At 39.3% G+C, this 11,568-nt stretch overlaps 1 protein-coding gene across 2 annotated transcripts; it reads right to left on the bottom strand.

Annotated features, from left to right (window-relative positions):
• Nucleotides 1-300: 300 nt before the first annotated feature.
• Nucleotides 301-11,514, bottom strand: GPATCH11 (G-patch domain containing 11). Of its 2 annotated transcripts, XM_003908501.4 has the most exons (9): nucleotides 11,391-11,514; nucleotides 7,555-7,626; nucleotides 6,135-6,361; nucleotides 5,281-5,322; nucleotides 3,978-4,098; nucleotides 3,759-3,849; nucleotides 3,264-3,377; nucleotides 1,932-2,013; nucleotides 301-1,225 (listed from the first exon to the last, which is right to left on the bottom strand). In XM_003908501.4, exons 2-9 carry the CDS (start codon nucleotides 7,611-7,613, stop codon nucleotides 1,170-1,172), a joined length of 792 nt encoding a protein of 263 aa, XP_003908550.2. In that variant the 5' UTR covers nucleotides 7,614-7,626; nucleotides 11,391-11,514; the 3' UTR covers nucleotides 301-1,169. The 2 variants fall into 2 exon arrangements, with proteins under 2 accessions (XP_003908550.2, XP_009182258.2); XM_009183994.4 differs by lacking the exons at nucleotides 301-1,225; nucleotides 1,932-2,013 and having other exon boundaries at nucleotides 2,768-3,377.
• Nucleotides 11,515-11,568: the final 54 nt, after the last annotated feature.

Raw genomic sequence — 11,568 nt, 5'->3', positions numbered from 1 at the left:
ATATGAACTTTTAAAAAGGTTCATGATTTTGATGCCTCACCCTGGATGGAGCTCTCTCCTAGTATGCCACATGGTATGTTCTTAGCTGTATTCAGTAAAATTACACGGAAGCAGATTTCAGTTTAGGAGAAAACAATGAAAACAATTTAGAGCTACCCAGTAATGGAATGGTTTTAAAGCAGTGAGCTCTCTGTGGCTAGAAGAATAAAGGCAAAGGTTGAACTATCACTTGCTGGGAATGCTATCAAGGGGTTTCCAAATTCAGTAAATACTTGGATCACACGATATTTGAGTTTCCTCACAATTCTTAAGTTTCTCTAGCCAAAACTTCCAACAGATCACATATAATGGATACAGACATTGTCATGAAAACTCATGATTTTACCAGAAATTATCACAGTTATTTTGTTTGTAAAATGGATTAGAATTTAGTAGTACCGATGGAACACTGCCTCTGACATCAGCCTTGTTGAGGGGAATACTTTTCCCCTCCTCTTCATGCTTGGATGGAGGGAAGGGAAATTCTCCTTGCTCTTTCAAAGCAAGAAGTGTAGGAAAAAGTTCTCTGAACCCTCATTCATTCCTTCCCAACAGAGAACTGTCTCATCCCACAGGTGATACAAGAAGGAACTAAGCATGTGTGGTCCAGTCCCTGGTGGTTTCCCTGACCTTGAAAGCTAACTGGTCTCAGAATGCAAAGATGGGCTCAGCCCCAACAAGACAGAGACCTGCTGTTCTCGCCAATCAGGGAGAAATATTAGAGTGTTCAACTGGAGAAAAAGTCAACCTTCTTCTCTATTTCAGTTTATTCACTGATAAAGTGGATATTTTTCTCTTCCTCTGACTCCCATTTCTTATCTCTCAATTTGTTCCAAAGTGAAGAGGGGAATAAGATAATTACCTGTTGGTGTCCTTAAACCCCTCATGTATCACAATACAGCAATAAATTGTAACTGTCCATCTCTATGATACTGGTGTTCTGAAATGCCATTGCATTATTTTTTTCAAGTCAGTGAACACTCATACTCTAAAGTACGAAAAGAACAAAACATTATATAAAGTCCCTCTTTCTTTACTGGCATAAAAAATTTTGGATTTCCAGCTGCTGAATTGTCCATCCCTAGGAAATAATAACACTTTTCGAGTTTCTACTTTTATTGGGGATAATCTTAGTCATGATCTGCAGAAGTTGGTCCTGGACAATTTGAAGATAGGTCTTCTTTATCTGTAAGTTATGTGAGGGAAATGAAAGATTAATACACCTTCTCCAGTAAACTATTCTAGAATATTATTTCAACATAACATGCATTTTTTGATCTGATGTTTTCTACTTATTCTGCTAAACAAACCAGAAAAGATAAAAACAACAATAACCAAAAATGCTTCACTCTCAAGTACAAAGTTCTTAAATACAAGTTAGCAAAGGTAGCTTGGGAAAAGGTGTTAGAAGGAAAAACACTGGGCTCTGTAAGACACCTAGTAAGTGTAAACCATTTCTATCCTTACAATGGGGAAAAAAAAAAAAAAAAGGAATAGATTTCAACATACCTGATTTCTATGGTTTAGGGGTAATACTCTATCTAACTATATAAACATTAGCTCTTAAAATTTTAATATAAATTCTTTCAAATATCTGTAGCCAAAGAAAGAATCTTTAAAAATAAAGCACAAAACATTCATCATCCTCAGGTTATTCTAAAATTATTTCTTTTGAAACAAAACACTGAAAAATTCCCTTTCACACATTCAGTTTAAAAGTTAAATGCAATTTTCATAAAGCCTCAATTATTTCTATATCCACTATTTAAGACATTGGTCCCACATTGCCATTTGAATGGAATAAGAAATCTCCATTGTCAGTGGGGGAATGACTTTAACTAAAAATTGGAGAGTATTCATCTATTTTTAAAAAGTATAAAGCATTTTCTTACCTTCATAGGCTGTTCCACACCAAATACAATACAGATGTTCTTCTCTTAAATAACTAGTCAATATTTGTAATTTTTCCAGTACCTAGATATAGGATACAAGCACATTAATACTTTACATTGAACAGAACCTTGGTTTTCTGGCTCTTAGATCATGCTGAATTAGCTCAAGGCTGTAAATATTCTGCTATACTCTGGAATAGTTATTAGAAATGTCAAGGGCAGAACTGATATATTTGAATGTGTTCCAGTTCATTAGCCACCCTGAGATTTTCACAAGTCTGCCAGACACAATAGAGACTGCTTGTTAACATTGAGAAAATAGTTTTTGGGTGGCCTTATTATAATCAGCATCCTTTAAGGGCTTTTTCTACTTTCAAGGCATCTACCTCCCCCAGATAAGGTGAAGGTGAATATTGCCTCCTTTTGCCATAAAAGTTCTTATCTGTGGTCTCCCAATTAAGTGGAATATAGATTTTTCAAATTGTGAATGTTTTCTACAAAATTATTACACTCAAGTAACCATAGGGGTGTATTTTCCTTTCTTGAATAATCTCCATTTCCGTTTTTTTTTTTTTTTTTTTTTTGAGACAGGGTCTTGCTCTATCACCTAGGCTGGAGTGCAGTGGCGTCATCTTGGCTCACTGCAACCTCTGCCTCCCGGGCTCAAGTGATCCTCCTGCCTCAGCCTCCCAAGTAGCTGGGATTATTGGGTGCCCCACACCTGGCTAATTTTTATATTTTTAGTAGAGACTAAAATACACCACCATGTTGGCCAGGCTGGTCTTGAACTCCTGACCTCAACTGATCCACCAGTCTTGGTCTCCCAAAGTGTTTGGATTACAGGTGTGAGCTACTGCGCCCGGCCTCCATTTCCTTTTGATTGTGTTTTTTTGTTGTTTATGAGTAGGAGAAAAAAAAGTACACATTAGAATCACTTGTAGAAGTTTTGCAGGAAATAAGGTATAAATTAAAATAATTTACATTTGTTGCTAATTCATCATCCGAACTGTAGCTGAGATGAGAGGACAAATAGAAGCTAAAGGGAAAAATTATATGTAAGTTTTCATTTGGGGTTAATAAAATAATCCTGCAATGCAGTACCTCTCAACCAGGGGTTATTTTTCCCCTCTGGGACATTTAGTAATGTCTGGAGAGGGTTTTGGTTGTCATAAGCAAAAGTGCAACTGGTATCTGGTGGGCAGAGGCCAGAGATGCTGCTAAACATCTTGCGAAAAACAGGACAGCTCCCCACAACAGTGGATTACCACAACTCAAAGTGTTAATGTTGCCAAGGCTGAGACACCCTATGAAGGAAATGGTGCCAAAGCATACGCTTAAATCTTCACTCTTATATTCCTCTTCATCCTGTTCTTTTTCCTCTTCATCTTCTTCAGTCTCCTCTTCAAGCCTCAACCAGTACCATGCTTCCCTGGGAACCTGAATATTCTGAAAATACAGAAGTATTCTCAATTAAACATACTAAACATAAGAGCATGACAAATATGTTCATTTCAACATGAATTCATTCTTTCAATACGTATTCACCAAGCGTGGCTTTAAGAGTAAAAACACTTTACAAAATTTATATATTTATAAATTTATATATTTATGAAAATATATAATTTTATATAAATTATCACAGATCAGAAGTGCACATTACATGAAAGCTTTAATGAGTAGATAAACCAGGCTTGGAGTTCTTAGTTTTTTAAAAATATATATATACACACACATATATAAATATGTATATATATACACACACATATATATGAAATCACAGTGGGTACCAAAACACTTTACTAAACTGAAAGCTGGTAAAAGGCTTACTTTCTGGGCATCCAATTGTTGACAGGCTCGCTGGCTTCTTCTGAGATCTCCTTCTAGCTTCATTTCATCTTGCTTATTTTTAAGTCGCATTCTAATTGAAAGGAAAAATTGTACACTGAAGGTCTACATTCTCTTTAACCATTTTATATGCCCAAGTACCAGAGAACATACCACAATAAAGAGGAAATAAAACCAAAACCAGCTCAAAAACAGCTTTACCGAAACTGTTCTGCAGCTTTTTCTTCAGCTTGGTTTTTCATGTGAATCTTTTTTCTGTAGCTTTCCAATTTTTCCTCTGCTTTCCGTTTTAATGATGCCTCATGACCAATGCCACTTTTCCCTATTCAAACCGAAAATTCTGATGAGAAACATACTGACTTTGTGCTTCAAAACAAGACAATGTATGTACAGATTAAATGCAATTCTCACTTGAGTACTATCACTCACAAATCATTTGAATACACTAATAGTAGAAAACACTAAGGTTTTTAAGCCCAAAACATAATCTGATTTTTACAAAGATTATTAATCTCATAAGATAGTAATACTATGAACAATTTTTCGAATCAGAAAAACAGTATTAACTGTTACAGTTTTACTTAAGTATGATGAATAAAGTGTATCTTTTTCTCTTGAATTCATCCAATGTATTAAGCAAAACATTTGGTAGGTAAATCTGTCTCAGAACACTTTTATTCTATTTTATTTTTATAGAGACAGGCTGGTATGTAGTGGCACAATCATGGCTCACTGTAACCTTGAACTTGTGGACTCCAGGAATCACCCCGCCTCAGCCTCCTGAGTAGCTCGGACTACAGGTATGTGCCACTACACCCGGGTAATTTTTAAAATTTTTGGCAGAGACGAGGTCTTGCTATGTTGCCCAGGCTGGTCTCAAACTCCTAGCTGCTTTTTTTTTGAGATGGAATTTCACTCATGTTGCCCAGGCTGGAGTGCAATGGCGCAATCTTGGTTCACCGCAATCTCTGCCTCCTGGGTTCAAGCGATTCTCCTGCCTCAGCGTCCCAAATAGCTAGGATTACAGGCATGCGCCACCATGCCCGGCTAATTTTGTATTTTTAGTAGAGATGGGGTTTCTACATGTTGGCCAGGCTGGTCTTGAACTCCCGACCTCAGGTGATCTGCCCACCTCAGCCACCCAAAGTGCTGGGATTACAGGCGTGAGCCACCGCGCCCAGCCGACTCTTGGCTTTAAGCAATCCTTCTGCATCGGCCTCCCAGAGCCAAACAGTTTTAAGACATTTCAATGGACAAAAACAGTATTGCACATTCAACAGTTATAATGATTTGTTCTTCCCACATTTGTGTAGTTTAAATTTTATTTTATACTCACTAAAACTTATTTCTTTTCTGGTTGAAGATGTTTAGAAATTTAACAAAATTTTACTGAACTGTAACAGTACCATCATAAAAAAAAAAAGTATTTATTGAGCAAATATATGTGGTAGATCTAAGGGTAAGTTATTATTACTGGCAAATATGCTCCGAAATAATTACCTACCTGTTTTGATATTGAGAGGAATCGGTTCAACAATACCACCCCCTGAAAGAGAATGAAATACAAACTACTTTAGAAAATCTTCCTCAAACTACAGGACAGTGTAAGTATGCAACTTTACAATGCTCTATGCATATGCCCTCCTGTTTCAATGATATTCAAAACTGAAATCTGAACATCAGTATTCTCTATATAATCAATTACCTCCCTTGTCTTCAAATACCTACTCATCAAAAAGGCTGATTCACAGCCTCCTATGCCACCTGAAGGTGGAGTTTTAAGAAGGAACAACACTGATATTATTAGTGCAAGAGGGTGATAGCCTTAAGTGAAAGCAAAGCAATTACGATAAAGGAAAGAAAAACTGTTTACAGAGGTTACTATAAATATATAGCCTCTCTATCTTAATAAGCAGTTTCACTTCCTAAAAAGAGAGGTGAGAATTAAGCCTCTCCAACTGGACAGTCACTCAGATGGCTGCCACAGGTACAGAGCAAGCAGGGCAAAGTCTTGCCATCATCCTCAGTGTTGTTTCAATGTCTTTAGCTATTGCACTTCTCAACCCACCACTTATCACCATTCTTTGCTACTTCTGTTGTAAGCCACATCCATCTCAGTTGTTAGTGCCTTCAAGGCTAAGCTGGGCTGATAAGCAGCTCTCGATGGCATATGTGGTATCTAAAATAGATGCGGGATGATGAAAGTTCTCCATAAGGCTTATTAATACATAATAGACTAAAAAGCCCAAGTTGTTTTAATTTCTATGTAGATAAAGATTAAAGCATCAGCTTTGGTCCTCATTCATAAGTCACAATTAGGTGTTAAGGAATACCTGTCTATTTCCACTCATGACTTACCACTCTTGCCAAGTGCCTGACCACTTTTATAGCCCATCTTTTGCAGCAAGGCAAACCCTTTGTTTTCACAGCCTAGTGCATTCTTCAACCCAACGTTACGTCTTTCTTGTTCTTCTTCTTTTAAACTCTTCTGCCTGTTTTTCAAATTGGCTTCCTGTTGCTTTTCTTCTTTTCGGCGGGCTTCTCGGATTTGCCTTAGCATTGGCAATCCTGGTCTGATATCTTCTCTGAATAAGGGAAAAGTTTTTTTAGATGAGTCCATAAAGTTTTCTTTTCTTTTTTTAAAAATTTTTTGAGATGGAGTTTTGCTCTTATCGCCCAGGCTGGAGTGCAATGGCATGATCTCGGCTCACTGTAACCCCCACCTCCTGGGTTCAACCGATTCTCCTGCCTCAGCCTCCTGAGTAACTGAGATTACAGGCACCCACCACCATGCCCGGCTATTTTTTGCATTTTTAGTAGAGACAGGGTTTCGCCATGTTGGCCAGGCTGGTCTCGAACTCCTGACCCCAGATGATCCGCCTGCCTCGGCCTCCCAAAGTGCTGGGATTACAGGCATAAGCCACCACGCCTGGCCAAGTTTTCTCATAACTCTGTCACTTACTCACCTGACAACAGTTAATATTTCGGCACTACCTCTATGATCATCTTTGTTATTATGACATTAGAGCCTAATCAGTGACCTCTAAGAATGGCTGTTTTAGTAGAAATGATGAAGGCTGGTGCCAGATCGTAGGAAAATAAGGAAAGCACAAAGTTGAAGAAATCAGATATAGTAAGTTTAGACTTACTATGTTTCTAGGATGTTGGCAATAATAAAGAACAAAGTTGTATATAATAAAGAACAAAGTTGTCCCAACTACTAGAAGAGACAATATGATGAAATAAAGGAAAAGGAGTAAATTTCCTTGGAAGAAGGCAATAAAAAGGATCATGGGCAAAAGTACAATGGTTAGCATTAAAAGGAAGAAGTGGCTTCTAGTATCTTTGTATGGAGGCATAGGAGGTACTTCCATAAAGCAAGAAGACTGACTTTCCAACCGCACATTTAAACTCAATGTCAGGCTGGGCACGGTGGCTCATGCCTGTAATCCTAGCACTTTGGGAAGCCAAAGCCTGAGCTCAGGAGTTAGAGACCAGCCTTGGCAACATAGTGAGACCTTGTCTCTGCAAATAATAAAAAAGAAGAGTTAGCTGGGCATGATGGTGCAGGCCTGCCAGTCCCAACTACTTGGGAGGCCGAGGTAGGAGAATCTCCTGAGCCTGGAGAGTTTGAGGCTGCAGTGAGCTATGACTGTGCCACTGCACTCCAGCCTGGCTTACAGCGTGAGACCCTGTCTCAAAAACATAAAATAAAATGTCATTGCTTAATCTACACATCTTACACATATCATTGCATTGGGTATGCACATTTACTTACTGGACATTAATGAAGGAATCAGACATATAGTCCTCTTCTTCTGCCATGTTCAACTTCATATGGCTATAGTATCTACAAATAAAGTAACAATTACTTTTTTTTTTAGTTTATCAGAATGGAAATAAACCTTTCTGTATCTGCAGCCATGAGCTGTCTCTAGAGCTCCACTATATATTCAGGTGCCCTTTGGACATCTTTATCTGTGGACGTTTCGAACTCAACACTCATTTCTTTCCCCTCTCCCCAGCCTTCTACATCCCCTGTATTTCCATATTAATGTCATCATTATCTCCTTCTTCCCGACCTCTTAGGAAGCTCTGTCAAGTCTTCCTCCATAAAACTCCTCACAGACATTTTTTCTACAGCTGCGACCACTGCTTTAGTTCAGGCACTTTTTTTTTTTTTTCCTCACCTGAACTATTACAACAGCTTCTTAACCAGCTTCTTAGTTGGTCTCCTCTTCCAATCCATCCTCTGCACCCCATCCAGAGGTTTTTTGTTTATTTGCTTGTTTGTTTTTAAATACAAGTCAGGTCAGGTTACTAGCCTGTTTCAAATCCTTCATTAAACCTGACTCTGTAGGCAGTGGGGGACCAGTCAGTTTTGCAAAGCATGAGATGTTGTCCTTCATAATCTGACACAACTGTCCCTAAGGATTCATTATTCAAGCCCCATGGCTTCTCACGGCCCTCTGAACACAGCATAGACATTTCTTCCCTGTAGGCCAAGGCTACCCTCCCTTCAGAAACCTGTCCTGACCACTCCAGGCCTTTCTCTACAGCACTTTATGTCCAAGCTGCTCATGTGGAACTCGATAGAGTTAACAACTCACTTATATGGAAATATTTTTGAGGGACAGTTTCTATCCAGAATAGTTAAAATCATGTAATTACTGGCCCTTAATGGGTTAAAGTAATTATCTACAAAAGTACTACTCAAACTTTATTGTGTATACAAAGTGCATTGAGATCTTCTTAAAACGCAGAATCTGATTCTGGGGCTGGAACCTGAGGTTCTGCATTTCTAACAGGTTCACAGGCAATGTCAATGTTGCTAGTTCAGTTGCTTTTAAGACAAAAGTGTAGTCACTTGTTGTGGTGCATATATACTGTTTTTTCCTGCCTACCATCTTTTCCTTTGGGAACCCAACCCTCTGCCCTTCATGTGGTTCTAGTAGAAGGTGGCAATGTCACTATCCCAGATTTCCTTGGGCACAAAGATGGTGAATTATAGTACCCTATGTCCAGCAATAGGGGACGAGATGACCCAGCCAGGGAAATAACCATCTCTTTCCTTACATTATATGAATATATGGGTTGTCGGGGAAAGAAAGTCTTTGATGGGTGTTTCTGAACTGGGAGAATGTGAAGCTGGGCTGTGGATGGCCATCTTCTTGGCCACATGAAGGGATCTTGTCTGAAGAATGAAGCCAGATAGAGAAAACGAGCCTAGTTTTCAAGGCCGTGGATTCTTTGATGCTGCGACTTAGCATTCTACCCCATTACATAGACTAATACATTTCTGCATTACCTAAGCTTGCTGAAGTAGAGGTTCTGTCAACTGCAACCAAGTGTCTAGAAAATTACACTGGATGAAAAAAGGATTACTATACTAATTTTTAATGGGTTTCTTTTTTGTTTTTTGAGACAGAGTCTTACTCTGTCGCCCAGGCTAGAGTGCAGTGGTGTGATCTCAACTCACTGCAACCTCCACCTTCTAGGTTCAAGCAATTCTCCTTTCTCAGCCTCCCGAGTAGGTGGGATTACAGGCATCCACCACCACACCCAGCTAATTTTTGTGTTTTTAGTAGAGACAGGGTTTCATCATGTTGGACAGGCTGGTCTCAAACTCCTGGCCTCAAGTAATACACCTGCCTCACTTGGTCTCCCAAAGTGCTGGGATTACAGGCATGAGCCACCATGCCTGGCCTGTTTTTTTATATTTTTAATGTATATCTTCTCAACTAATGTATATCTTGTGTTAAACACAAAAACAAGTCCCCTATATCATCCCTACCTATCACTGCATCCCAAACATAAATGCTTAATAATTGTTTAGCAACAATGAGGATAAAAAGGGTCTTTAATATTTGTGATTTTATAACTTTTTCCTATGTCAACATGTCATTTTTAAACACTTTTTAAATAAGTACAGAAAACACATAAAACAAACACACAGCTTAATACATTTTTGTGAGTCAAACATTCTTGTAACCATGTGGTACCCTCCAACATGGCTCCCAATCATTCTTGCTGCTTGGTTTTCTACATCCTTAGTGTAGTCTCCTTCCACAGTGAACAGGATTAATCTGTGTAACCAATAGGATTTTGTGGAAATGATGGAGTTGATTTATTGGTCATAACTGCAGCTCTTAGGTCATTCTAACTTTGAAATTGGATGACTCACTTGAAGGAAGTCAGCTGTCACATAATAAGTATACTCAAGAAGCTCTATGGAGAAGGTCACACGATTGGAATCAAGACCTCCTATTAAAAGTCAGCACAAATTCATGAGCCACAGGAGCGAGCTACCTAGGAAATGGATCCTCTTGCTCCAGTCAGGGAGGCCTTCCACTCAGCCTGGGCTGGCATCTTCACTGCAACTTCTTAAGAAAGTCCATGCTAATAAACTAAGCCAAGCTGCTAACAAATTCCTGACTCATAGAAACTCTGAGATAACAAATGATTACAGTTATCTTAAGCTGTTACATTTGGGGATAATTTGTTATGCAGCAAAAGTTATCAGGAGGTAGAACCTTATCAGGCACCTGGGAGCCCTCGTCCCCTACCCAGTTGCACCTCTCTTTTGGTTCTAAGAATAGTCACTATTCTGGTTTTTATGGCAATCATTTCCTTCATTTTCTTGGTAGTTTTGTCATCCACGTGTGCATCTTTAAACATTACAGTTTAGTTTACCTATTTTTATTATAAGTTAAAAACGTGCACTATTATATACAGCATTTATAATTCACCTACTCCCTCTAAACCTGATTCTTCATTTGTAATAACAGCATTTTTACACATAATGGTTTAACATTTACCCAGTATATCACACATTTTTATCACACTTAACCACCACTAACAACTCTACAAGGTAGGAATTGTTTTTCCTATTGGAGAAATTAAGGCTCAGTATGGCTAAATGACTATTTCAAAACCACAAAGAATCCAGGTCACAGTGCCTTGCAAATAGGATTATATTGTTTTTAAGAGACCTATTTAAAGTGCCAGGCACATCTGAATGGGGTTACAGGTTGCTTTTAAAGCTCTCTTTCTATTGGTAAAATATACTTTAGCATTATCCATTTCCATCAAACATAAGCATAAACGTCACAAGGCGATACTCTGGCAGAGATGATGGAGGCTTGGACCAGAGTGATAGCAATGGAAGTGGTCGCATTTGGGGTATACCTGAAGGTAGAGCTTACAGGATTTGCTGATGTTGTAGGTAGTATGTAAAGAACGATGTCAAGATAACGCTAAGTTTTTGGCCTGAATGCGTGGAAGGAGTTAACATTTTTTGAGAGTGGGAAGACTGTAGGAGTAGGTTTGTTTTTGTTTTTTTACTGGGTGTAGTCAGGAAACAGACATATTGAGAGTACTATTACATATAAAAGTGGAGAGATGGACCTACAGTACAAATGTGACAAGAAATGTCCCACTCTCAACACTACGCTCAGGAACCGCTGATCCCTTCCCTCCCGCGTTCCTCCTGGCTGCAAGCGCCCCACAGACGCAACCACCCATGGATGGAAAGGTGGCTGACGGTGTGATATGGTACTCCCGGCCAGCGCACGCTGCCTTTTATCATTCTACCGGCGCTCCCCAGACCCTTACCTGACAGCTCTCTTATCTGACAGCTCTCTACTCGCCCCGGTTCAGCTCCGCGGAGCGCGCGCTGCGCATGCGCCCACCAACCAGCATCGGACTTCCGGGCCTCGGCTCACAGCAGTTTCCTAGCGCAGACTCAATTGGAAACTTGCGGTGGGTGATAGGAGGACGTGGTGACTGCGCT

Source organism: Papio anubis, chromosome 14, assembly GCF_008728515.1.
Source record: "Papio anubis isolate 15944 chromosome 14, Panubis1.0, whole genome shotgun sequence".
In the NCBI taxonomy this organism is placed as follows: Eukaryota; Metazoa; Chordata; class Mammalia; order Primates; family Cercopithecidae; genus Papio; species Papio anubis.
The sequence above is the reverse complement of the archived record's forward strand: the minus strand, read 5'-3'. Positions and strand labels throughout refer to the sequence as shown.

Excerpts from the sequence above, each read along its gene's own strand:
- GPATCH11 (XM_009183994.4), bottom strand. The coding sequence starts at position 7,613 with ATGAAGTTGAACATGGCAGAAGAAGAGGACTATATGTCTGATTCCTTC. Across the intron at positions 4,099-5,280 it reads TCCTCTCAATATCAAAACAG|GGAAAAGTGGCATTGGTCAT; the intron begins GTAGGTAATTAT and ends CGGTTTGAATAG. Across the intron at positions 3,378-3,758 it reads AACAATTGGATGCCCAGAAA|AATATTCAGGTTCCCAGGGA; the intron begins GTAAGCCTTTTA and ends CTGTATTTTCAG.